The sequence below is a fragment of the Canis lupus genome, chromosome 2 (assembly GCF_003254725.2).
Source record: "Canis lupus dingo isolate Sandy chromosome 2, ASM325472v2, whole genome shotgun sequence".
In the NCBI taxonomy this organism is placed as follows: Eukaryota; Metazoa; Chordata; class Mammalia; order Carnivora; family Canidae; genus Canis; species Canis lupus.
The window spans coordinates 80,477,224-80,503,565 of NC_064244.1; the positions used below are offsets into that span (position 1 = coordinate 80,477,224).

Below are 26,342 nucleotides of genomic sequence, written 5' to 3' on the forward strand. Positions count from 1 at the left end.
CACGCCGCACCCAGCCAGGGACAGACGGCACCGCTTCCAGGCCTGGGAGAAAAGCTTCCGTGAACAGCCCTCGTTCCCTCCTCCTGGAGGTCAGCGGGATGCTGGTGGCCAAGGCTACCTTGGAAGCCACGTGTTGAAGCGGAGCCCTGGCAGCCCAGGCCCTGAGTGGGCGGAGCCCATCGGACTGTTGGGATTGGCCAACTTCTAGAAACTGCATTCAGCACTCTCCGATCCTTTATGTGACACAGTGACACATTGTGGCTTGTGTCTAATGAGCACTTAGTATGGTGCCAGGTGCTGTGCTAAGCACTTCACCTGTATTAACTTGTTTAATCCCTACAACCATCCAGATGGTCGTTTTTGTAGATGAGGAAATGGAGACACAAATAGGGTGGGAAACTCCCCCAAGGTCACATGGCCAGTAAGTGACAAAGTGACCTGGCTCCAGAGGCTGGTCTAACCACAACACCCTGTCACAATGTTTATGTCTGTTACTGTGCAACGGCTGCCCACGCGGTCGGACCCGCGTCTCGGTCACGGGCACGCAGCCATGCCCCTCAGGGCTCACCTGGAAGCCAACTGTCATGGCTTGGACATGCCCATTTCTTGGGAGGTCCCGGTGGATGGCTACACATCACGGCGTCTGGGTACCATTTAGAGGGGCGGCGGGGGCGGGGGGGGGGGGGACAAGGACAAAGTAATCATCAATCATCTCAACTTGAAAGAAATTGATCAAACAAGAGTCTTATGATAAAAACTTTATTGTCTTAAATATCAAATGTTTTACACATCACTTTTTCTTCAGAAAGTTCCTATTAAAAAAAGAAAAATAAAGTGTTTCGATTATTTAGGGCTGACTTAACATTTCAGTATGTGACAAAAACTCAAACCCAAATGCATCTAGTTCACTCAGCTGCAGACAGGTCCTATGTCCAGCCCCTGAACCAAGGGCACAGTGCAGCCAACTGTGGGATTCCTGAGTTTGGTTCTCTTAAGTTCTCAGAGTTTTCCCAACTCTCAAAACCAAAGCACTATGGGAGTGACTAAGCTATCGGCAAGCCTATTTTGCCAATCTGCCTAGTTTCTTAAAAGATGCAGTAGTCTCAAAGCTTAAAGAAAAGTCAGAAAAGCAACACAGGAGCAATTGCAAGAACAAATAAAGGAGGGAGGGGGGGGAGAAGGGTTTCTATTTGCTAAGATTTGCCAAATATGGCTACAAAACTGGTAAACAAACCTTACTCGAGAGCGAAGGCCATTAGCCCAACTTGCCATGAAGACGAGATTTCGAATAAAAACACGCAAATCCATTTCCGTTGTAGGTGCACAGTGGGAAAAAAAAAAAGCAATATAATATGTTGAACTGCTCTGAGTGCCTCACTATTTCGAAAGGATGATCGAGAGAACAGACAATGGAGTATAATCATTCGGAGAGAAAGGTGTCGGGACACATCAACTCAGAAAGCTATGGGGCCTTCAGGGAAAGAAAAAGAAGGCTGGTCAGCGTCAGGTCATCTCAGGCTCAAGGGATCTGGAAACCGACTGGCTGACCTCGGTAGGAGGCGGCCCCAGGTCTCCTTCCTTCAAGCCACAGATGCCTTCATTCAAGGTCGTGTGTAAAGCAAACTCTTGGTCAACAAAGTCTTTTCCCATCAGACATGGATTTTCCCGGGGAACAAGATCCAGCATGCCCCTTCCCCAAGTCAGCTAAACAAGAACCTTCTACGTAAAGAAATACGGTTCTGCAAAAATTCTAATTTTGTGTCCTACGCCCCCACCCCAGGTCTTCTGTCAGCTGCCTAACTTTTTTAGGTAAAAGAAACATTCTCTAACTCCTACAGCCTTGAACCGTTTTTCTCCGATTTCATTCCTTAAGATTGTGCCCTGAAGCTTACCAGCTATGTCCTCTCGCCTCTTACAGCCCCCAGAGGGTCTAGATCACCAGTCACCAATACATAAACGACAAATCTGTGGGTTTTTCCTGATTGGAAGCCTCAGAAGTCACTGGGAGTCAGGCCCAGAAACTCTACCTGCAAGCCTCAGGATTACAACATAAGTGGTGACATTTTAAATAATGGGTTGAAGAATGTCCTTTTAATGGAGCTATCCTGTCCAAGACTTGGGAGAACCTTGAATCCTCTTGTAATAATTCTGCCCCCCACCTGGCCCCATCGCTTGCTATGTTTTCTGCTCTAGATTCCCATTTCCACATCTTGGGCTCAGCTGCTTTAAAACGGCAAATACCGCAGGGTCCTCTGCTAAGTCCTGTTGGCCCAGATGGTCAGTATTCCAGAGAGGCCATGCTCAGATGGGGAGTGGGGGGATCCCACAGCACACCCCACATTTCTACCCGCCCCCCAAGGATGTCCCAGTGGGCGGAAAAGCTGTCACTGGTGCACATTTGGGATCATCTCCCATTTACTTGTGCTTCTATTCCATCTGCTTCCCCCTGCCCCCTAGCAGCATATAGTATTTCCAAATAATTTATACTGCTCTCTTCAAGTATTTCTATCAAACATTAGAACATTTTTTGTTGGGCAGCCCGGGTGGCTCAGCGGTTTAGCGCCGCCTTCAGCCGAGGGCGTGATCCTGGAGACCTGGGATCAAGTCCCATGTCAGGCTTCCTGCATATGGAGCCTGCTTCTGCCTGTGTCTCTGCCTCTATTTCTCTCACGAATAAATAAATAAAATCTTTAAAAAAACACATTTTTGTTTGTTTCTGAATCTATTTAGAAAAATAATTTAAAAAACTCTTTTAGAGCAATTTTAGGTTCATAGTATCTATTTCCATTCTGAGCCTGATTTTCCCAATCTCCTCTGAATCTGAACTAAATTATTCTAGTATGACTTAAAAAATAAAACCCTGCCGATAGGCAAAAAGAGATCTTGCCCTTAATGCCAAAATTTGTTTCATTATCTCCTAACTAGATAGGACTTCACGAGGGCAGGCTTCCAATCTGATTTAGTCACTCCTGTAACCCCAGTGCTCCCCAGTACCTGGCACACAGGCACTTAATGTTTGATGAATCAATAAACTTTCTTTTTTTTTTTTTTTTAAGTAAACTCTACCCCCAACGGGGGGCTCACAATCCCAAGATCAAGAGTTCCATGTTCTACCGACTGAGCCAGCCAGGCTTCTCACGAGTCAATGAAATCTTATTCAAAGACTCATCCTGTATAGAGCCTTCAAGAGTACCAGATACATTTTCTTGGACTTTTGTCTTAACAACCACAATACAGACAGTGCAACAAAGAACATAATAAACACCTAGAAACCACTTTTTGGTACTCCTGATGCAAAAACGCCCTACTGTAATTCTTCTATCTAGGGAAATCTAAAGATTTGATGCAGGGTAATTCTGAATTGACAATGAAGGTGAGTCTTAGGACCACTCCATGCACGCCTCTATCTCTAGGAAGGCCATTTTCAAATCCACCCCCCGTCCCCGTCCCCCCCCCCCCCCCCCGACACTTCCACTTTTATTTCCCACCAAAATGTGATGCTTCTGCTATTTGGAGAAACTAAGGCACAAGAGAAAATCAAGTACATCAAAGGTTTACCCCTAATTTATTTATTCAATGAACTCCTAGGAACACTTCACTGAGAGCCCTCTAAGGTATAGAACTCAAGCCATGATTTTACATTTCTAGTTCTCAAGGACATGCTTCAAATTTACTTTCTTAAGAGGAATTGGTGTTTTTTAACTCTTTCAGAAAAAAAAAAAAAGCTATTTTTATGTTACTGAACTCCTAACACAAAAAGTTAACATTCCATCTTCTGGGAAGGGAAACTCTTAATAACAGTTTCTTTCTAGCTCAGCCACAGACTATTATACTAAGTTACCAAATTCAAAGGAGAAATTTGGCTTTTTGGTGTTTGTGCTAGAGAATGGAAGAATGCATAATCTAATTAGCTTCTCTTAGGATATGTTGCCAGTGATAACAAGTTTGAAATACATAGTTCAATTATCCTGCTTGCTCTCATTACAGGTGGCAAACAGGAAGGAAAAGGAAGTCAGAATGCACTGCAACATTCCTGGCCAGCTATTTGCAAGGCTATTTTTATATACATGGTGGGATAAAAGCCACCTTAAATGGAGAATATATCTGTAGATAAAAAATTAACTGTAGGGTATTTGTCAATCACACATGTATATATACACATGAGCTGATGGTTAAACCAACTAAGTTTTTATGGCTTTTACTAGAGATAGAAAGCTGTGCTAGGGGAAGAACAGGCGGATTCCATTTTAACTAGTTATCATAAAACTCAGTGACACAGAGTTTCATAGATCTTTCCATTTTTATGCAACCCTCTCTTGCTGGAGAAATGCTTTGGGAAAAAACACATGGGTTGTGTCTTCCTTTAGTACATATGGAGACATGGAGCTCTGGGAGGTTTCATAGGCTCCGAGGAAGAACAGTTTAACAGACACCCACCATCTCTCCAGTTCTCTTTGCCAAGCAACTGGCTATCTTTGTATGTTGATGGCTAAGGGCCAAACTGTGGGATGAAGGCTGGCTGATGTCTAGAGGCCTAAACATGTACAAGAGGAATCATTCTTACCAGCTCCAATGGGCAAAATCTACAGCCTAGGCATAGCTGTCTGGTCACCAAGCACACTGCTACACATGCCAATCAGCTTAGGGTAAACTGCAAGTCATACAGGACAATTTCTCCTCTCTTTGGTGAATAAACAGACCACCCTTGGAGGTGAGTGCTGACCACAAAACCATCCATTACTGGTTATGGCAAAGAAGCTGTCCAATAAAATGGCCCATTACTATGTACGGCTGACCAGTAACTATGTTGTTGGCCACCAGAGGAGTTCACAATGATTTTATCCTATTTTTAGAGAAGTTAATCTTAAATTTCTTCATTTTAAAAAAAAGTTTGACTTTTAAAACATTTTTTTTAGTAATCTCTACACCCAACGTGAGGCTTGAACTCACGACCCTGAGATCAAGGATCGCATGTTCTTCCAACTGAGACAGCCAGGCGCCCCTAATTTCTGCACTTTTAATAAAACTGACAATGAAGTTTCACTAGTGTCATGTTCCTTAATTCCCTTTGTGTTTTAAGAACTGCAAAATTTAAAATGATTCAAAATCCTAACAGATATCAACAATTTTACTTTCATATAAATGATGAGACAGGAAATACGGTTTTAAAAATTGAAAGCAATTATACATTAAAAAATAAATGATGAAAAAAGAAAAGGATAATTGGCAAGTGGGTTCAGCTCATTCATTCAAAGTACTCCTAACAAGAATGCATGTACAACTATAGGCCTATTCAATTTTCTCCTAAAAATAAATATACATATGTAAAAAGCTATTATAATAAAACCTTTTCCGGGTTGATATTCTGTATTCCACCTGGGATTGATCCCCAAATCTCTGCACTGTGAAAACTGAGCGGCCAAGCCTGAGCAGTGCACCACTGCCCACACCGAAGACGATGAGGCCCATCTTCACACAGAGGCTTTTTTGGAGAAGTCTGCTGTCATTGATAACTTCCCCCACCTCACTCCAACCTGACCCTAAAGATTTATAAGCTTAGAATAAATTCCCAATTATCACCCATAAAGCAAATACAGGGGCCATTGCATTGCTATTAGATTTTGCTTCAATCATAGCACCAACTACTTAATTACAATCACAGCTCTTAAGAGTCGGTTGACAGAAATCCTATATGCAGTTTCCTAGTGCATCTTACATCTTTGGTGTGGGGCAGGCAAAAAGGGTCTGCAACATGATCATCTGAAAGAACATCTTAAAGACAACCTAGCTGACCCGCTGTTTCAAGCGCCCTCTTGAAAACAGTAAACCACAATTCCTTCTGTCAACCATCTCCTAACGTCAGGATCATGATGAATCTATGTGACTTTCCATCACATCACTAAAGTCTCATAACACACATACAAACATCACAGCAAAAAGAAAAGAAGATGGAATAGGGTAGAAGAGAAACGTCTCTAAGTGCCCCCAAATTAAAATTTCAAAAACTCCTGAGATATGAGCTTCCATTTTGATTGTGCTCAATGACTCAAATTTTGATGGAAAGAATACGCTTTCAAAGAGAGTAAGACTTTAGACAAAATCATTTAACACTAAGTTCACGAATCACCCTCTCAAAGCATCTGTTTCAAACACACTGCGAACCAGAACTTGGAATCGGGAGTCATTCTCAAAATTCTTTTCAATAAAACCAAGATTTCAGATTCCTGCTAGGTACATAAGAGAGTTTATTTTCCAGGAAAAACTACCTAAAATCTATCCAGTAGGATTATTGCACAGTGGGGCCCACAGGACAATGGTTTCCAAGGGCTAGTCCTCATATAAAAAAAAAGGCCACAATAAATACATCTATATACTATGCCCCACTCTACCTTGACATGGTAAACACAAATATGATGCATCTTATTTTAAAAAGAAAACTCCTGAGGAAAGAAAGGGATGGAAATCTCTACCAAGGCCACTTGAGTCAGAAACTGCAGTTACTATTTCTGGTGCCATGAAGGACACTCAACAAAGAGACTGACCATTCCAAGCACCAAGATGAACCAGTGACAAGGTTATCCCACTTCACAATATTTCACTCAGATCGCAGCTCAACCTGAGCTTTAGAAGAACTTCCTAGTAAATGAGCTTTGAAAGGAAATAAACTGCTGGCGATCAACCCATTAGCAGAACTTTAAGTTCATCATTAATCACTAAAGGTTGAGGTGTGATCTGTAAGATGCTAGCAAACCCACTATCTAGTCAATTCCAGTGTTTCGGCCATTATTTTTCACTCATAGTTGTTGAAACATCATCAAGACATTTGCAAACGAATTTATAGACTCTTCCCTTTTCTAGCTGGGTAGCACCATGTTTCACTCTGACGTTGACTCCCAACCCGTTTCCCACCCCAAATACTTGGCAATCCATGCAGCAGCCTATGATGCACAAAGCAGCCCAAGTTCGAAACCCTCCCACCTCATTCCATAAAAAGGTCAAATCCTAACCATACAAATAAAAACATACCACTGTAGAATATATTATTCAATTATTCTTCAATTTCCTGTTGTAACTGATGAATCATCAATACACAGAGCACTAAGTATAATTCCAAACACCAAACCATGTGATCCAGTTTGTAAATGGACAACTGAGCCAACAAGCCATACCTTGCCTACAGCACAGACACAGCCAAAATGGGAAGTTAATCTGCTTTTAGCTGCATGGGTGGTGGGATTTCTCATGGTTTCTGCTTTTTAAAGCATTCACTCTCATTCTAAAATGGTATGCTATACACAAAACCATCAATTTTATTCCAGAATACATCATCTTAATGGTAATAAAAAGCTTTTGTATGCACATACTGCCAATACATTTAAAAAGGCCCAAATTTTAACAAAGAGAATAGACAAATTCATCAGACAAGAGATAAGTTACTTTGGCCGAAAAAAATCTTTAAAAAAAATCTGGCTCAACATTCTGCTTGCAGGTTTCTACATATATTGTATATGTGATGAGTGGTGTGTGTGTGTGTGTGTGTGTGTGTGTGTGTGTACACGTGTATAGCTTTTAAGGGAATGGAGTATGGTCTAGCCCCCTTTTCCATGGTTATGTAGGAACTACAATGTTCTTCGCTAGCAAAACGAGAAGTGCAAGGTCTGCATTTCCACCAACTCGATGCAAAGCCCCGAGAGCTTCCTGCAAAGTGAAGCCGGCACGGAGAATGCGGTCAATGTCTGCAGCGGGAAAAATTAATGGTGAAAGAATGGAGGGACTTGGTGATGACTGGCTGGGAGGTGGTTCAAATTCAAGAAGTGGCCCTGCAGCTTCAGGACAGACATCTTCTCTGGTCTCAGGCCTGTCTGTCACCGGCTTGTGTGTGCTCTGACCCAAATCTTTAACCAATATGAAACTGGACAAGGACTTCATTTGCTCAGACGTGTGACTGACTGCATCCTCCTCACCTGCTAAGAGTTGGGGTGGAATGTCTACACCTAATGTGCAGTGTGACTGCTTAGACGTTTTAGCTGAGGCCAGAGTGGCAGAGCTGGTCTCCTTTACGGATCCCCTAGGCTTGGGGACACTTTCCTTCTCAGTTCCTAGGCCATCACCCAGATCCCCAATGTTACTATTTTCTACTACATCTACTCCAGCACCATTTGAAGTGTCTGTTAACTTTTCTGCCCTCACCGATACACATATGCTCTGATGAAAGGAGACTTGTGAATGGTCTTCATTCTGGGTAACTGTGAGACGCTCACTTTGGGTCCATCTTTCAGAAAGGTCCTGAATACCTGTGTGGCCCTCAGTTATCATTTCTGACTGATAGGTAACTTCTCCAGATGTATTTTCTGAAGCTGGTTTACTACTAATGACCAGAAGTTCATGGAGTTCCTTCAAAGCTGCTGTTAGAGACGAGCAAGGTTCCTCTGCTGACTCCACAGAGGGCTGACAACTGCCACCAAGACTCAAGGAGGGGGAGCAATCCTCACCCTCTTTATTTATTCCAGACATTTCAACATTACTGTCTGGGAGCTGTAAATCCTGAGTGCAAACTGAATTACTCAAAATTTCAGATGAAGGAGGATTACATTTTGATGTTTCTACTTCCATCAAGGGATTATCTAAGGTGAGAGCAGATGCACCGATGTTCTTGACACTGGCATGCTGACCATCCGCTGAGTTAAGCATAGCAACTAGAGACTCTTCAGCTGTATCTACTTCCATAAGTGTTTCTGAATTTGAGCAGCCAAAGCATCCTGAAGGTAGAATATTTTCCTCTGTACCCAGAAGGTCCACACTGTGTTGTAGCCCATCTTCTTTCATTGTCGTTTCCAAATCAACACCTTTCTGTTGATTCTGTTGCCTTTCTCCAAGAATTTCAAAGTCCTCTGTGCTACAGAGATGTTCTTGATCATTTAGAGCATTCTGTTGTCCGACCCCATGCTGTTGATTCCCTGGTTCTTTGTGCTGCTGCAGGCCATTCACCTGACTCAGTTTCTGATTTTCTGGATACCAACCCTTTTCACCTAGAAACCCTGGTGGTTCTTGCACCCTACTAGTTGTGACAGATAAACTAGCTTGCTGTCTTGTGTGGAGAGGAGATCTGAGGCCCTGGGTGCTTCTTTCAGCAGATTTCTCCGTATTATCTGCAACAATGGCTTCTTCGGAGGAATTCTGCAAAGGCATGGCTGGACTCTGGTCTGCTGGAGCACTGTCTGCTGAAGAAGCACTATTAGAAAGATCCTGCAGAGGAAGATGTTCTTTCTTTTCAGAGGTTATCTGGAATTCAGCTGAAGCCTTCACAGCCTTAGGTTCGATGCTGTCGGGGTCACTGGGCTTCACAGGGCAGGCTGAAGCAGGGACGGAGTGAGCAAGACTCACAGGATCACCAATCTCAGGACTCTGTCCTGAACGATGGGCTGGATGGTTAAATCCGTCTGAAGTTGGTAATGAGGACATTCCCAGTGAGGTAGTTTCTTTACCGCTTTTCTCTATATGGAACAAAAAGGAAAAGAGATTAATTAGCAGGTTACAGAGGCCACCAAATGATCAGATGATACAAATCTATACAGGACAGAACAAAATCAGGTCCTTAAACTTGGGTTTGTCTTATATCCATAGACTTACACAAGAACCATTCTCACTGGGGTGACAGTTTAACATCACAGCATCAGAATAAATGTGTTCTTAATAAAACATGTGCACTCTAATTCAGTATTTTTAAGTACCATTAATAAACATCCACATAATGGCTGGGTCAGTGCTCAAGGCTGAGGGATATTTATGTATTTTTACTCTCCGTGAGTTCAGAACTCTGGAAGAGTTTCTCCAAGTGTGTTCTATCACTTGCCCTGAAATCACCTGGCATGTTTGCTAAGATGAACATGGGAGGAAACCCACAAATCTGCATTTTTAATAAGCTCCTCAGGTGATTCTTAAGCTTTGAAATTTTAAAGATCTTTGCACTAGAATGATTCTCACGTCAATGCACTTTTAGTGTTTCAAATGTGAACCCAAAGGTTCTAAATGACAATTCTATCTGGAACAGAGTGGGAATTATAAAGAGATAGGAGGATATGCTTAAGAATCTCCAGAAGGCAGAGAAATATTTAATTCATTTCTATCCAAACTTCCTGAAAATCAGGATAAAACTATGTGAACGTGGAGTCAAACAAAAATAAAGCTAAAGGTCAAACAGATTAAATCCAATCATCACCTTACCAAATAGGGCAAGTTTTAAAAGGATTATCAATTACTTTATCACATTAACATAGTACAACTAAGTAAGAACACTTAGGTACTTTGAGGGCACAGCAGGTGGCAGTCCTGGCAGTGGAGGGAGATAGTTCATAACAGTTTTTTGATAGGCAATTGCCATTTAGATTGACTGCAACTGACTGAGCACTCACAGGACGGCAGGCTCAAACACCACCTCACGACACCATTAATCATCAGCTCCAATCCTCCTTTTGCCACAGATCCAGTTAAACATTGACCTCTACACAATTAGTATAAGATCTTTAATAAAATGTCAAAGGCTGGTAACAATTACTTCACAGTACCATCTACTAGGGCAGATGTGACTTAAATGCTTCATGCTGATTAACATCCAATGTGGGCAGCCTGATCTTAAGATGTCATGAAGCAATCCAGTTAGGATTCAAACAGCTCTAAATCATTCTAACGCAACACTGGTTAACAGCATGAGAAGATAAGGCACTATGTCAGAAAGTTACTGACTTCTTGCAAAACAATCTGATAGCTTAGAGGTAAATGGGAAAACAGAATTTATGTCAGTGGCAAACTGTATCCATTAGTGTCTAGAAACACAGTTATTAGTTTTATTTATCAATCTCTAAGACTGGCTCTGAAAGAGGCTCAATTGTGACTTAATGCCAACAGAAAAGATGTGTTACATGTAAAGTATCCACGTGAGTGGCATGGGGTATGTGATGATGGCCTTCTGGCACTGGCATGCCAGTTAGGACAACTGCATGAGGTCAACACGGCCTCGATGTGTTTGGCACTCACTATGAAAGCAGCACTTAGTCCTCCTGTTGCTGAGATGGTGGGTCTCACTGGCCTAAATCCTAACTGTAGGGAGCACTGGGTCAGTACTACAGGATAGGAGAAAGGGATGAGGACAATGGATATTAAGACTAATTAAACCATGCCCACTTTTACCTCACCTTGTAAGGAAAAAGGAAAAAAGAAATTGAATGCTAAGTATCTAATTACAACCAGCCTGCAAACAACCCCTATGAAGTCCCAGGTTGGTATTAAAAGACTGTCTTTCTTTCTCTTGGTAAATCAGCTCAGGCTGCCGTCTCCCAAATTTACACTCCAGGCAAAAGGGAGCAAAATGCCTCTGGGGGAGAATCTGTCAGGTTAGGGAAAGATGGGAGAGCCAAGTGTCAGCTCTTCTTTCTGAGGGAATAAAACCTCAATCCTGTGAACCTGTGTCCCTAGACAAGTCACCTGGTCTAGGCTTCCACTTCTTCAGTGGATTGACAATTTCTACCCTTTGCTAACTGTGGCATTTGTGTGCAGTGCTATGAAAAAGAACTTTCACGTTTTCAGAAGAGAGAGACTCCCGAAACCCCTGAGGGTGTAGTTATCTCAATGACAATGTGCAGTGGTGCTGACATTCTTGATTTGATATATTCACAATGGCCATTTTTACTGGGATTTCCCTCCCCTCCTTGGACTGTTCCAGTGGTTGAGAAGACTTTGCATAGGAAATTGTGCTGAGATATGTCCGTATGCCAACACACAGATGCATATACAGGCTAGTTGTAACCAGATTAAACAAGGTGAAATGGATGGCGGAAGCTAAATTCCAAAACGGCTGCAGATACAGAGACTTTCAGACCACAGACGATAACTGGATGGAAGGCTTAACGTGGTGTCTATAAATACCTGGTCTGGGGCCCACTCCAGCTGCAGTACACACACACTACATGCATCATGGCTTCTGACGCTCTGTTTGAATTAGGAAACAGACAAGCAAACTTGGGTTAACAACGCAAACCACACAGCATGCAGGGTTTGTCTCCATTCCTCTGCCACCTTTACAATCAGGAACTGGTAGAGTCAAGCTTAGGGAATGTTTCGGTAGTCTGGTTGGTTTAATTCTCTCACAATACATAAAGCAATGTGTCAACTTCAACAGATTTTTCAATAGAACTTGGAAAGAAATGAACTTCACACACCCACACACATGGCATTCACGGGCAGACATGTGGGACGGGTGGAGAACAGAAGACCCATAGATGGAATCACACGGTATGGAAATCTTAAAGGTGAACGAACACTTGTAACAGTAACTTTCCAAATCTCCTTCTCAGTGGAGATTTATTTTTAGAAGAAAAACAAACCAAACTGGATTATCCTGGCTTAACTTACTTTTTAGCCAGTTTTTAGAAGATGTATTAGATATAGCTCCTATTCTGGTTCATTTTTCCATTGATAGAAAAGATAAAGGTTCTCTGGTATAAGGTCTCCACCAAAGAAAGAGTTTTTAGTAAAAATACTTTCATCTACTCTGTCCAGAGTCTTGCTTGTGATGATACTGGGAAGTCGGTGTTCCAAACAAATAGGACCTGATGTAGAATTATTCCACTATTTAAACATTATAAAAATTAGTACAAGTCACATATTGTAACAAAAGGTCATATGGGGAAAAGAACAAAACAAAACCATTTCCTTTCAATCCTTCAAAAAACATATTTAATTTTATTTTTAATGTTCTTAATCTCTTTGCCCAGTGTGGAGCTCAAGCTCATGACCCCGAGAGAGATCAGGAGTAGCACGGTCTACCGACTGAGCCAGCCAGGTGCTCCTCCTTTTAATCCTTTCAATTGGCATATTCTCTTCACTGCGCCTGAAAACACCTGTGGTTTCTATTTTAATCTCCTAAACTTTTTATTATAAGAAGGTAATTACCCAAAGAAGGTAACTGTTAGTAGGTTAGAAAGCATTGCTATCATCAGCTAGTGCTTCTCAAATAAAAACACGAAATTGTGGGGGAAAAACAGAGATTTCACAAGATGGTAATACATCTTCATTTTATGAATACCTACTATTATGATTGACAAGTTACTAAAAACAGGTAAAACCTTCTAAGTGGGTATGTCAAACTCAGTCATGCTTGCCTTGCAGGGAAGATTAAAACTATTAATTTAGTCTCTGACTGGTTGTTCAGAATTTTCCCCTTCCTGCAAGACAGTTAAATCATAACCAAAGCTGTACTTTATATTTAAACTCAAAGGTGCCAAAAGGTGTGACTAGATTACAAAAAAAGGCCAGATTGGAAAACTGCCTGCTACCCACACCCATTTTAAAGAGGCTCAGGGCTAGACCTCTGGATGTTCTCTAAGTTAAAAACACTGGCAAAACCTGGCTATTTTTAAAGCTCCAATCTTTTTTGTCTTTACAAGAAAGCTATTCCCTGGACTTGTAGCTCTAATACATTTTACTCTACCAGAAAACACTGTGCGTGATATTAGTCACTGATGAATAATTATAGCTCAAGACTTTAAAATAACCCCAACTTAAAAGTTAATCCTCTTTAGCTTCTAGAAAATGTATCCCAGAGTCACTGTTTTATAACAGATGGGGGAAAATGATGCCATGGAGGTAGGATTTCAGCAAAAATGTGTCCTTCCAGTTAACCCAGAAAACTTGGCTTGGTCTTTAGATTTAAACAAGCCATGACAATTCAAACTTAGGGAAAAATGATTAGGTATCATCATGTCAACAGTTGACATACTGTTCTAATTTGGCCCAAGGACACACTACGCAATCTCATTAAAAGCATAAACACTGTGTCTGATTAGTATTCAATTATGCGTCTTATTGGTGGTTGTCTTTGGTGGCGGCACTTTAGGGAGATATTAAAAAGGTCAGGACTGCTTAGTCACAACGACAATGCTATCCGTCAAAGGAAATGGGCCTAAGAAAAGGAAAATAAAATTTCAGGGAAACTGTAGAACTCAAAAGGAAATGTCTGCTTACTGTAATCTTTTTTTTTTTTTTTAAAGTAGGTGCCACACCCAACACGGAGCCCAAAGCGGAGCTTGAACTCTCAATCCTGAGATCAAGACCTGAGCTGAGATGGAGAGTCAGACACTTAACTGACTGAGCCAGCCAGGCACCCCTATAGGAAATTTTGTTAGGAAAAAAAAACAAAAAACAAAACCCACAAGATTTTTTTAGGAAGCCTTACCAAAATGTGCTTAAGCAAATAACTCCCCAGTGTACCTAATAACACAGCAATGGATCTGTCGAAAGACCGAGGTCTTCTATATTGTATTCAGAGATAGGAGGCGGTGGTGAGAGGACAAGGAATACATCCATGACAGGACGATGACACGGATTAGAAATTATCCCCTCTGAATCTCCAACCTCCCTTGCTCATCGACCAATAACAACAAAGTTATTCGAGAGCTTGGCCAGTGCAAATACCTGCATCCTCTACGGATTTTTGAAGAGCTTCTGCTAATTCTTGGTCTGCAATCTCCTCTGGCCGCACGTCCTCTCGCCCAGCCCCATATGCCAATCGGGCACACTCTGGTAACTCTCCCTCAGGAAGGAAGGTGGTCTGAGAGCCTGTGGTGCCGATCACGAGTACATTTTTCTTGAGGTCAATGGAACACTTAGAAGAAAGAAACCAAAGGCTGACAATAGTGGATAAAAGGCCATGCAGAAAAATTATCATGAATTTAAGTATTTAAATTGTATTTAATATGCAAATATTTAAAGTAAAGTTTTAGCAGAATTCTCTTTATAGGATGCAGTTTACACTTACTTGTCTAACCTGACCCCTGTTCATTTCTGAATTTAAATGTGATACACATCACTGTACAAAATTTGGAAAAAGGCCAGGCATAATTAGCAGTCCCACTTTTTAGAAACATGTAAGTGACTTTTTCTTAAAAACTGAGACACACTATTTATACATTCACATTTACATTACTATTTACATTTTGCTTATTGCATAAAGTATAACTTATATTTAAACTCAATACCAATGGTCTCAAAAGCGGTATATGGGCAAGGCCACCTCCATAAAAGTATTCTTTATTTCATACTTATGCTACCCTCTTTTTCTGTGTATTTTTCTTAATCCTTGACATAGGACAGTATACATATACATGTTTTATATCTACTAGGTTGAAGAATACTGGTCTATATCATGACTAACAAACACAGAGAGATGACAATAAATTGGGTTTTATTAACACAATGATTCACTCACCCCTTCTACTTAAAATCCTGTACTTTAAATAGAATATTAATGCAAAAATTTTAAAAGATTTTATTTATTTATTCATGAGACAGAGAGAGGCAGAGACACAGGCAGAGGGAGAAGCAGGCTCCCTGCGGGGAACCTGATATGGGACTTGATCCCAGGACCCCAAGATCATGACCTGAGCCAAAGGCAGACACTCAACCACTGAGCCACCCAGGTGCCCGCAGTATGTTTTATAGGGATTTAGTAATAAAAATCTCTTTAAAGAGTATTAGTGACATAAAAATATTGACTGGATCGGAAATCCTGCTGTGAAAAATCTCATTACCCAGGGGACACTAATTGATTCTTCAATCAGAAGACTTTATCTTTAAACAAATTATTAGGTTTCAGAGTAGAAATATAAATATTATAAGCAAATATATTTATAAATCATTCTCCCTGTACTAAATAAACATTTCCACTCCCACCATCTCATTGGATTCTTTCCTTAATCCTGTAGTAGCTCTTCTTCCTGACTGCCTAGCTAGTAAGGATTTACTAAAATGTATACTTGCAGTAAAATCACCATCATAGGGGCTGAGCGGCTCAGTCAGTTAAGTGTCTGACTCTTGATTTCGGCTCAGGTCATGGTATCAGGGTTGTGAGATCGAGCCCCATGTCGGGCTTTGCACTGGACATTGAGTCTACTGAAGATTCATTCTCTCCCCCCTTCTCCTTTTGCCCCTTACCATCATGTGTTGTCCAGAGCCCTACAAACCCAACAAAAATTACCTGAATTCTCATCAGAAACTAAAAATAACACAAGAGAACAAAGTTGCCTGTTATAATCTCAAACAGATGGCAAGATTTAAAAGATTCAGAAAGATTTCACAAGAAGAGATTCTATTTCTACTGATACATAATTTCAAACCATGCATGATGACATCCTCAGTTCAGGGACCCTTCCAGGTTGCAGAAGCCAGGACTTCTCAGTTTTCTGGTGTACACAACAGAGGGAAACGATGTGCTAATAACCGTGTAACATACAAAATGCTGACGCAAAAGGAAAGCAAAGCTCTTAACTACCTGATGCCGCTTCAGCATGTCCAGTCCCAGAAGCATGTCCATGGGCTGCTCCTCAAGTATAGAGAAAGAACATGCCAGGAAGTCTCCTTCAATCTGAACCTGAGCTAAAGCACATTAACAGAAGAGATTATGGATTTTTTAAATTTTAATCTGCATTTATTTATTTAGACATTACTGATTTTTGCTTTAAAAGCCTCATAAAAAGCTTTGGAAATATATCTATCATTCTGTGCCTTGCTTCCTATGTTCAGTCAAACCCAAGGCAAAGCATGAAACAGGTGAGTTAAGTATGAAAATCCAGTAAGTCCAGTGATCGGTTTGAAAGCCAATGAAGGCACCAGTTTATAAAGTGGATACAGTAAAACTATACCACCCAGAAGACCCGGCTTGATACGTGATACCATCAGGACACATGTTCAGCTGGAGGAAAAGTGGCATTAAGGACTGGGCATTAACCACTTGCTTCCTGTACACTTACAAAAGGCTTTCTAAAACGGAAATAAAATCTCTACACAAGTTAGCCTCCAAAAAGTAAACTGTTTATTACTGCCTGTTATAATCAAGTTTCTAATCACCAAAGCCAGGAAAAAACCAATGCCTCTGTCTGCCTGGAGCCTCCTGCTTTGCCTTTCCTTAATTACTCCTCGTACTTTACGTCTGTTTTTTTGTTTTATTTTATTATTTATTTTTAGAAAAAGCACCTTTAAAAAAAAAAGATTTTATTTATTTATTCATGAGACACACACACAGAGAGGCAGAATCACAGGCAGAGGGAGAAGCAGGCTCCATGCAGGGAGCCTGACGTGGGACTCGATCTTGGGTCTCCAGGACCAGGCAGGCTGAAGGCGGTGCTAACTCACTGAGCCACTCGGGTTTGCCCTACACCTGTATTTTAAAAATTACTTTGCTATTAAGTATATCTTTGAAAAAAAAAAAAAGAATTTTTATTTATTAGAGACACAGAGAGAGAGAGGAGAGAGAAACAGGCAGAGGGAGAAGCAGGCCCCATGCAGGGAGCCTGATGTGGGACTCGATCCTGGGTCTCCAAGATCACACCCTGGGCGGAAGGCGGTGCTAAACCGCTAAGCCACCGGGGCTGCCCTTTTTTTTTTTTAAGATTTATTTATTTATTCATGAGACAGAGAGAGAGAGAGAAAGAGAGAGAGAGGGGCAGAGACACAGGCAGAGACACAGGCAGAGGGAGATGCAGGCTCCATGCAGGGAGCCCGACGGGGGACTCAATCCTGGGTCTCCAAGATCACACCCCGGGCGGAAGGCAGCACTAAACCACTGAGCCACCTAGGCTCAGTATATCTTTTATTTTATTTTTATTTTTATTTAAAGATTTTGTTTATTTATTCATGAGACACACAGAGAGAGAGAGGCAGAGACACAGGCAGAGGGAGAAGCAGGCTCCATGTAGGGAGCCTGACATGAGACTCGATCCTGAGTCTCCAGGATCAGGCGCTGGGCTGAAGGTGGCGCTAAACCACTGAGCCACCAGGGCTGCCCCATATATCTTTTTTTTTTTTTTAAGGATTTTATTTATTTTTGCGAGAGTGAGCAAGCAGGAGCAGGGGGGAGGGGCAGAGGGAGCAGCAGACTCCCTGCAGAGAAGGGGACCTGGAAGAGAAGTCCCTTTATCTTCTACTGATCACAACTTACTGTCTTCTCCGAAACTCACTACTGCCTTGGTTTTTGTGTTCATCATTCCCAGCTTTTAAAATAATCCTTACCAGTTCTGTAGGATTCCTAAATGATACTACTGTTTAGCTTTGTGTTTTTGAATTACCACTTGCTTCTTTACTCAGAAAGTATTTTGAGATCTATCTCTGTACGTGTGGCTCTGTTTCTTTCACTGTAAACCATCCCTTAGAGTACTGTCATGTCTAATATACCACAACTAATTTATCTATTCTACTGCTCTGGGACTTTCTGGGTCACTTCCAGTTTTCTGCTGTCATAAGCAATGCTACCCTGAATATTCTTATACTTGTCTCCTGGTGTGTATTTAATTTAACAATATATAAATCATAGAAAATGGAATCAGAATTCTAGGGGATATTAACTCAGCTTTGCTGGAGGATACTGAATTATTTCCTAAAATGTTTCTAGCAGTGTATAAAACTTCCACCGTTCCACATTCTCATCAACACTCGGTATTATTAGATTTAAAATCTTGCTAATCTGGCAAGTAATTTTGCATTTATTTCTGATTAATAATAAACAACTTTTCATATATTTAATCATTTGAGTTTCCTGTTCAATAGTGTTTGAGGGTGTCAGTAAAAGAAAATAGTGTGGCTCAGTCTCATAAGCATCTGACTTTGGGTTAGGTTATGATTTCAGAGTCCTAGGATTGAGCCCATCCCTCTGCCTTTCCCCTCTGCTCCTGCTCACTGGCTCTAATGAAAAAAAAAAAAAAAAATTGGTGCCCTTTCAGTCATTTCTGTAGTTTTTTATTCTTTCTTTTTTTATTTTTATTTATTTTTAATAAGGTTTTTTTTTTAAATTTTTATTTATTTATGATAGTCACACAGAGAGAGAGAGGCAGAGACACAGGCAGAGGGAGAAGCAGGCTCCATGCACCGGGAGCCTGACGTGGGATTCGATCCCAGGTCTCCAGGATCGCGCCCTGGGCCAAAGGCAGGCGCCAAACCGCTGCGCCACCCAGGGATCCCTCTTTCTTTTTTTAAAAAGCAGGCTCCATGCCCAGTGTGGAGCCCAACGTGAGGCCTGAACTCATGACCCTGAGATAAGACCTGAGCTGAGATCAAGAGCTGGACACTGACTAAGCCACCCAGGCACCCCTATACTGTCTTTTTTACCGAGTTGGAGGGGACACACACACACACACACACACACACACACACACACACACAGAATGCATATATTCTGAATCTGAATCCTTTATTAGTCATATATGTTATAAAGCTTCTTTCCTAGTTTGTTTTTTGTTCACTTGCTTTATGCCTTTTGATTAAAAGTTCTAATCTTAATATGGCCCAATCTGTCAAATAATTTCCTTCTTAACTTTTAAGGAACCCCTGCATAGTCCCGCATTTTCTTCTGAAAGCTCTGACTTTGCCTTTCACACTGAGGTCTTTCATCAACCCTGAACTGACAATCGTGTGTGATGTGAGACAAAGTCCAATTTTGAATCCATTTTTTCCATGGATACCCAGCTGTCCTAGTGCTGTTTCCTGAAAACTTTCCTCTGCTCTGTAAGATTTCCTCTTTTGTTTATCAAGGTTCAGGTAAGCATGGGTCTGTTTCTGTTCTAGTCCTTTGCTCTTGACATTTAGAAGGGGGAAGTTATTTCAGAGTGTCTTGCCAATTCCTACAATAAATGGCCCATGTAAAATTTTAAGTTAGCACATCAGGTCTCACAAAAAAAAAAAAAAAAAAAAAGAAAGAAAGAAAAAAAAAAAAAAAACCCTACTGGGATCTTGATGGTATTACAATGACTCTGCTGCTGACGAATGTGGGAGAATTAACACCTTCGACATCCTGAGTCTTCTTATCCATGACACAGCTCCCTTTTATTTAGATTTCCCTTACAATCGTAATGTTTTCCTCATGCCTATCATAGCCGAAGCTGCAAATGCTAAAGCTTGTCCATGTACAAGGAAGGACACAAGGGACTGATACTTACTTAGCTTCCTATCACCCTCCTACTTAAAACCATGGAAATTCTGAGAATTCAGACTCTGAAGCAACCTGTGTGTGGTAGTTCAGGCCTACTTGTGTCGGGAAGTGTATGTGAGGAAGAAATACCTTCCTATCCTTAGTCTACACAAATCGACAAAAGAAAACACAGAGAGTCTAATAAATAGACAAATATATTACAAGAGAAAAATGGGTAGAAACTATTACTTGCAGTAAAAGAAAAGCAACTTACAATTAAAAAAAAACATTTTTAATCTGTATGTTAAGAAGTAAAAACTAATAATCCTTGATTGTATAAGGACATCAAGATGAATACTAATTCAGTGCTGGAAAAGCTGCATTGGTACAATTAGAAATACATTAAGAGCCTTTAAGTATTCATAACCTTTGAGTCAATAGTTTCACTTACAGGAATATTGACTAAGAAAAAAAATTAAAATGTGCACAGAACTACATAAAAATCCACTGTCATGTTACAATAATAAAATATTTGAGGAAAATTTTATCCTTAAAGTTGACCATTTAACCCACACAAGAGAATGCTCTGCATCTGAATGGTGCTTATGAAATTTATAGCAACAGCGAGAAAATGTTATGAATGCTATTTTTTCATAAAACAGGGCATAAAATTCTGTATATTATATGACCACTTCTCTGCAAGAATAAAATGCATGGAAAAAAAGGCCAGAAAGAGATTAAGTCCAAATGGTACTTGGTGGTTGAGTCTCACTCAAAAAGGATATAAGGTATTAAGAAAAAGAATAATTTTGGTTAGAAATGAAGGATTGAGCACATATACTTACTCCATTTACTCCTAAAAAATTCACAATAAAAGTTGGCTTCTTTAAGGTACAAATCACTAACGACAAAAATAAAGAAAAGAAAACTGAAACACAATTTTAGAACAGAAAGCAGAGGGCAGTAAGGAAAACCGGGAAGCAAGCCAGTTCACAGCACACAGCTCCCCAGAGCCTGATGAACAGAGACCTGGGCCACCAGGGATGAAGGTCTCTGCAGGAGGCAGTTAGATCCTGGGGTTCCCTCTCACTCTCTGCTCAGCCAGGTGACTTCCTCCCTTCACCCCCACAGTGGACGAGAGGTTTATTTTCTCAAGAGGGTAAAACAGATGTGGACACAAAAGAAGACAGGGACACAACAGGCACATAATTGAAATAGGGGGGGCTGAGTTAGAGTTTACTGAGCCTCTAGCCCTATCCTCCCAACTCCCAGAGTACCTACAATCACACATGGCTGCCCATCCAAGTAATCTTCCAAATAGCTCTTTGGTGTCCTAATCTTCAATATAAGCAGATGCCGAGGATCGCCAGACACTCGAGAAAACTACGTAACACGAATATCAAATAAGGGCAAAACATAACAGGAAGGTTGGAAGGCAAAGTTGAAATCCCGCCAACAAACAACACACCCAGGACACATGAAAGAGATAAACAGGAAAGAAAGAAAACTAGAAGACAAGTCCAGGATAGGAGATTGTCCCACCTGAGCAACAGACATGCTCGGGGGAGGAAGTGAAAGGCACCCAGCACAGTGGATGAAGAAAGATCCACACCCGAGAACATCACTGTGAAATTTCAAACCATTAAGGTCAAAGAAGATTCTACAAGCTTCAGAAATGGAAAAGAAATCTTTCACATAAAGGATCAAGAAATAGGACAGCAGCCAGCTTCTCTACAGCAACACTGACAAAAACTACAGAAAACAAAAATGATTTCCAACTTAGCCAGACTGGTAGAGTATAGGAAAAAAAAGACAAGTTCTGATATGTAAGGACTCAGTTTTCTCCCTTATGCTTTTCCTCAGGAAGCTACTGGAAGGTGTACTCTCATAGGAGCAAAATTACAAAGAATAAGACAGGGAATGCATGTAATCCGATCTCACACCAAGAGGAAAGGAGCCTTTGGAAACCCAAGCAAGAGATTCTAAAACAACAGCTGTGAAGCAGCTCTGAAGCACCAGTCCTGTCTCCAGAAGAATCTTCAACAGGATGAAATGCATAAAGGAGATTTACGCGACTATCTAAGTGTTTAGAAATTGAGTAACACACAGAATACGAAACGACCAAAACAAACCAGTAATTACAAGAAAAACAATACTAGACACGAAAAGAAAAGCAATCATTTTCAATTAGATGGCTCAATTCTCAACAGAATTTACGTATCAGTAATAGCACAATACACATGTTATTTTGAAATATGGAGGTAAGCACCAAGGAAATGAGCTAAAAGGAAATAAACTACAATAGTTGAAAGGGATCTATAAAGATCAGGAACATAAAAGTACAGTGACTGATTTTTTTTGTAACCAGCTAAAACATGTACATTTAAAACTCTGACATAACAGAAGATTTAAAATTTCTGGGGATTACATTGGCTGCATCAGATATAAACATGCAAAATAAAAGTTTAACGTCTACTACTCTGAAAAGACTCCCACAGTGACTTTGCTCACCTAGATGTACCCTTCCAATAATCTTCTGAGTGCCCACTCCTTTGGCGATACCTGCCCACCGACGGTCCACCAATCTCATTATATTACACCTTTCTGCACAAGCTTGGCTCATAATAGTCATCTGGGCACCTGGAGGTGGAGGGAAACATCAGATAATAAAAACAATATCCATGTTTGTGTTATAATTAAAAAACGCAGTCTGAGACCAGGGCAGAGAGCAAGTACACACCCAAGCTTTGGTCTGCGTAAAATTATTCATACCTAGCTTAATCACCCTTAATTGCTCCTGCCATGCTTAATTCAACTTTTAGTTCCACACTGGAATCTGAAACACAGCGCAGAAACCTCACAAGGAGCGAAAGAATATTGTTTATTTTTTTTAATTTAAAAAAATGCATTTATGTTTTTAAAGAATATTTTGTTTAAATAGAACAATTAGATGATATTTTAAAACTTCACTGACAGAAAGCAAAACTACCTAGAGAGGGCTTCCAGAAACTCAAACTACGTCTACAGATGGAAATGCTAAGTTAACTATTTCTTTACTCTCAGATCCATCTTCACTGAGTATCTCTAAACATCTTATCAGACTATTTTTATTTCAAACTTTGGGACACTGTAATTTACCAGGTAAAACCTGCAGTCTGTTAAATAAATAAGAGCTGAACTCCCCATCTCTGGTCAACCATCACACTGTTTCCTTTGGAAAGAGGGCAGTTATTAGGACCTTTTCTCATGTGTTCTCACCCACACAGCCAGAGCAGCCCTGTGCAGGAGACAGACATCTCTCTCTTTTTCCCTACAGTTCTAATCTCTTCCAAAGACTCTAGTCTACATACCTGAGGGCTCCACATTTCCATCTCAAAGCCCACAGGTAAAAAAACTTTCTCCCTAAGTAATTTGCACTTTGGATTTCTCTCCTTACCAATGGAATTACTTTCTTGCAACATAAAACTGTGCACTGTTCACTTGTGACTGCTTGTCTTTTAGCCTTCTCCCCACTCTCAAATTCTGCTTCAACCTTGTAAGTTTTATGCAGTTTCTGTTTCTGACTTTCCTTCTTCTAACTATAGCAATCAGCCTAGCTCACATCCTATTCCCCTCACTAGTGACAATTTCTCTGCTTTCCAAACCACCCTGTGGAGGTTTAATTTAAAACAAGGGAACGATTCTGACCCTGAGGGATACAGAATTTTCCAGATCTGTCACAGTCTGCAGTCTTCCTCAAATATCACCTTCTTTAGGTCACTTATTCATCTGTTCAAAAATCCTCAATGGCTCCTCCTCTTTATAAGATTAGCTTCAAACCACCTTGCCACAGCATCAAGAGTCCACCTTAATCTGGCCAAACTGCCTCCTGCTACAGACTGGATGTATGTGTCCCTCTAAAATTCCTATGTTGAAACCATCACATTCCTTTTTTTTTTTTGAAACCATCACATTCCTAATGTGATGGCATTAGGAGGTGGGGCCTTTGGGAGGTGATCAGGTCATGGAGGTGAAAGATGAAACTCTCAGGAATGCGATGGGCGTCCTTATACAAGAGACCCCAGAGAGCTCCCCCTCACCCTTTCTGCCATGTGAGTATGCAGTGAGAAGATGAACTTCTGTGACCTAGGAAGTGGGTCCTCAGCAGATACTGAACCTGCCTGCACTTTCACCTTAGATTCCCTAGGCTCCAGAACTATGAGGAATAAATCTGTGTTGTTTAAAAGCCCCTAGTCGATGATGGTACTCTTACAGCAGCCCAAACAGACACAGCTACCAGCCTTATACTCTGTTATAAACCCTCCACTGACAGGACCAAGCTGTCCCTCTGTCTCTTACTCCCGCTGACCTTCCTGCAGGATACCCCTTTTGATGCCCCCTTCTCTGAATGCCAGTTATCCCTTAGGCCCAGCTCAAACCCCCCCTCCCTCCCCAACTGACTGGCCTAGCCCAGCGATCTCCTCTCTCATGCAGTTCCAACACTTCCTGTTCACTTTACTCATTAGGCACCTTACACCTAATGGGTATTGAAAGTTCCTGGCATTTGAGGTAGGTTAGATTCAAGAGGGCCCAGCAAAAATGAAGAAAAAAACTGGAGAAGGCAATCTCTTTTTTTTTCCTCTCTCTCCACTCTACTCCACAAAAGCTACCTATTGACTTAAAGTAAGAAAGCCCAAGACCAGATGGGCCCCTTTTGCCACTCTCTTGCCTTTCAAGCCTCGGCTCAAAGCCCTGAACTCTGTGGAGATAGGGCAGTTTAGGTGCCTGCTCTGGGGAAGCCAGGCCTAAGCACCCCGGTCAGAGGGAGAATGTGGTCTTGACGGGTATTCAACACACATGTGGTATTTGCAGTCATTGAATCGTGGCACCAAACAGATCAGGGGCTGAATCCAAAGTCTACTACTTATGAACTCTGTCTACCTGAAGAGTGGGATCACCTCTCTAAGCTTTCTCTTCTATCAAATAGGTTTAACAGTTGAATATGGCACATAGGGATAACCTGAGGATTACATGAAATTAAGATGATTTATAGTAAGCACTTAGTATGGTGCCTGGCACACAGTAAGGGCCCAATAAATGTTGAGTGTTAATATTAGGGTCTCTTAGGGATCCCTGGGTGGCGCAGTGGTTTGGCGGCTGCCTTTGGCCCAGGGCGCGATCCTGGAGACCCAGGATCGAATCCCATGTCGGGCTCCTGGTGCATAGAGCCTGCTTCTCCCTCTGCCTGTGTCTCTGCCTCTCTCTCTCTCTCTCTCTCTGGCTATCATAAATAAATAAAAATTAAAAAAAAATATTAGGGTCTCTTACATACGTATTTGTCTCTCTCACTCTTAAGAGCCCCATGCAGCACCAGTTAGTGAGTCTTACTCCCAAACACTCAGCACAAGTGCCCTGCCTACAGCATTCAACAGACATTTTTTAAACTGAATAATTAGCAGATGTGTTCCTCCCAGGAAAGTATGCATCTTAAATACAAACTCCTAATGACAGCTGAAACCTAGCATGTTCTCAAATAATTGTGGATGAACAAATGGAAGAAAATATTACTTGAGCAGGACCTTTTACTATTCTAGGAACTCAACCTATTTGACAGCCTGAGTGAGCTACACAGAATTAAGACATACAAGACCACCAAGCCACACCCACACAGTGCTGTGATCTTATTAAAAAGCAGTTATTACTGTGAGAAAAGGTGCTAGCTGGTATAAGGATTATTTAAATCCTCAAGTGGGAAACTCCCTGTCTTCTGTCTTCTGACCTGGCTGTTAGATTAAGGGCAAGAACCCTGATTCATACAAGCTTTGACTCCTCAGTTCCTGGCAAAGTGCTGGCACACAGGCCATGCTGAAATATTTGTCTGACCTATACCGTATTCAGCTGCTTCTTACAGCTCCTTCTAAACCCATTTACTCCCAAATTTCTTACAGAGGTATCCTAAAAAGTCAGGATGCCAAGTAAGGGGAGGTAGGAAGATAAAGGACATACTGCAAAATTCAAAACCAGTTAAGAAATGTTTAAGGAATAAACCTGCTACAAACAAACAAACCGATTGGCAAGTGAAGTAGCCCCCAGTGCAGAGGACTACTGCCAGCTTTGACAGGCATCAGACAGAGTCTCCCCTTCTCCCTGCATCAGGTCAGAATGTCGGGACAGATGGAAAGACAAAGACGGAGACATCACCTGAGTCAACAAAGGCTTTCACAGGATGTCCATTCACTTTGCAGTTAATATAAAGCATCACTACTTGGCCAAAACTTTCGGGAGCCTCTTCCATAGCTATTGTCATGTTTTCCTCAATGTTCTGTTGCCTGTAACAAACCAAAACCAAGTATAGTAAAATCATTATTTGCAGGAAGAGAAATCTGTTTCAAAGTCACAATATTAAAAACAG

The 26,342-nt window shown here is 41.2% G+C and overlaps 1 protein-coding gene across 8 annotated transcripts in view; it reads right to left on the minus strand.

The window, feature by feature from the left end:
* Positions 1-743: 743 nt before the first annotated feature.
* The window catches only part of DDI2 (DNA damage inducible 1 homolog 2), a 42,210-nt gene continuing 16,611 nt past the window's right edge, over positions 744-26,342 (minus strand). For 5 of the 8 annotated variants that reach the window (XM_049106946.1, XM_035712945.2, XM_049106950.1 and 2 more), the window contains 6 exons: positions 26,132-26,259; positions 22,463-22,591; positions 16,325-16,428; positions 16,170-16,235; positions 14,470-14,659; positions 744-9,494 (listed from right to left, as the gene is read on the minus strand). In XM_049106946.1, the coding sequence (XP_048962903.1) occupies positions 7,609-9,494; positions 14,470-14,659; positions 16,170-16,235; positions 16,325-16,428; positions 22,463-22,591; positions 26,132-26,259 (2,503 nt within the window). In that variant the 3' untranslated portion in view covers positions 744-7,608. Of the gene's footprint in view, positions 9,495-11,922; positions 11,992-14,469; positions 14,660-16,169; positions 16,236-16,324; positions 16,429-22,462; positions 22,592-26,131; positions 26,260-26,342 lie in introns of those variants that run through there. The other 3 variants (XM_035712947.2, XM_025446869.3, XM_049106952.1) reach the window with 3 other exon arrangements.